Source organism: Tupaia chinensis, unplaced genomic scaffold (genome assembly GCF_000334495.1).
Source record: "Tupaia chinensis unplaced genomic scaffold, TupChi_1.0 Scaffold000355_1, whole genome shotgun sequence".
Lineage (NCBI taxonomy): Eukaryota > Metazoa > Chordata > Mammalia > Scandentia > Tupaiidae > Tupaia > Tupaia belangeri.
This window is the reverse complement of record NW_006159850.1, coordinates 2,391,695-2,393,231: the sequence shown is the minus strand read 5'-3', so window position 1 is coordinate 2,393,231 and position 1,537 is coordinate 2,391,695. Positions and strand designations below refer to the sequence as shown.

The following is a 1,537-nucleotide window of genomic DNA, read 5'->3' as shown; positions in this document are numbered from 1 at the left end:
GAGGGCTCCCCACCTGGCCATTTCACCTGGGCCCAGATGCCTGGTAGATCTAATTACCCGCCTCATCACTCCGTAACTAGGAAAACGTCCCGGGATCTCCGCTGCTCGCCAGGTCTGGGGGAGGGAGAGGTAACCGCATTCGTTTGGACCTGCGTGCTGAAGGCTTCTGTCATGTTTGCAAAGGAGTGTTTCTTTTTTGTCCTGGGCACGTGAGCCCACTAACCAAAATGTGATAATAAGATAAGTTTTAATAAGATATCATTCTTTGTAAAAAATCTTTTTAAGTTAAAATTGAGCTGCACAAGTCTGGCGCTGCGCGGCTGGGTCTTAGAGCCGACGGATTCCGGTGCTCCTCGCCCTGATTGGTGCCAACTCCCCTCAGCTGCCGGGTGATTGGTCCAAAGTTCCAGGAGGGGGCGTGGCCTGAAGAAAGTAAAAACTCGCTTTCAGCAAGAAGAATTTTGAAACTTTTCCCAATCCCTAAAAGGCACTTTGCCTCTTTTTCCGGGCTCGGCCGGGCAGCCGCTCAGGACGCCGGCTCTCTGACCCTCTGGGCGGCCGCCCTGCTGGGGAAGGGGGGGCTTGGAGAGCCGCCTTCCCCCTCCTCGCGCTGAGCGAAAGGCCAGCCTCGGTCCATTGCGCTGTGGCGCCTCCGCTCGGTCCTAGGCCACACGCCAGGGCTGCCGCACGTCGGTCCCGAGAGCGAGCGAGCGGACCGGGGCCGGCGCGGCGCTCGCCCGGGGCGCGCCCTCCAGGATGCTGGTCCGTCCGGTGCGCTGAGAGCGAGCGCCCTTTCTCGGCCCGAGCTCCGGCGCCTGCTGCACCTCGGCCCCGAGGCTTCCAGGAGCCCGGGCTTCTTCCCCCGGCTCTCTTGCTTGCTCGCTCGCTCGCTCGCGGGCCCTTCCTCGCTCCCCCGGCCGCAGTCCGTGCGCGCAGGCGGCGGCTGGTCGGCTCGGACGCAGCATGCAGGCGCGCTACTCCGTGTCCGACCCCAACGCTCTGGGAGTGGTGCCCTACTTGAGCGAGCAGAATTACTACCGGGCGGCGGGCAGCTACGGCGGCATGGCCAGTCCCATGGGCGTCTACTCGGGCCACCCGGAGCAGTACGGCGCGGGCATGGGCCGCTCCTACGCGCCTTACCACCACCAGCCCGCGGCGCCCAAGGATCTGGTGAAGCCGCCCTACAGCTACATCGCGCTCATCACCATGGCCATCCAGAACGCGCCGGACAAGAAGATCACCCTGAACGGCATCTACCAGTTCATCATGGACCGCTTCCCCTTCTACCGGGACAACAAGCAGGGCTGGCAGAACAGCATCCGCCACAACCTCTCGCTCAACGAGTGCTTCGTCAAGGTGCCCCGCGACGACAAGAAGCCGGGCAAGGGCAGCTACTGGACCCTGGACCCGGACTCCTACAACATGTTCGAGAACGGCAGCTTCCTGCGGCGCCGGCGGCGCTTCAAAAAGAAGGACGTGCCGAAGGAGAAGGAGGAGCGCACCCACCTCAAGGAGCCGCCCCCGCCGGCGTCCAAGG

At 63.4% G+C, this 1,537-nt stretch overlaps 1 protein-coding gene across 1 annotated transcript in view; it reads left to right on the top strand.

The window, feature by feature from the left end:
- Positions 1–481: 481 nt before the first annotated feature.
- FOXC2 (forkhead box C2) overlaps positions 482–1,537 on the top strand; it is a 2,137-nt gene continuing 1,081 nt past the window's right edge. Inside the window, 2 exon segments of the mRNA XM_006172265.3 lie at positions 482–1,534; position 1,537. The exon segment at position 1,537 is cut by the window's right edge and continues 227 nt beyond it. Coding sequence (XP_006172327.1) covers positions 964–1,534; position 1,537 — 572 coding nt within the window. The 5' untranslated portion in view covers positions 482–963.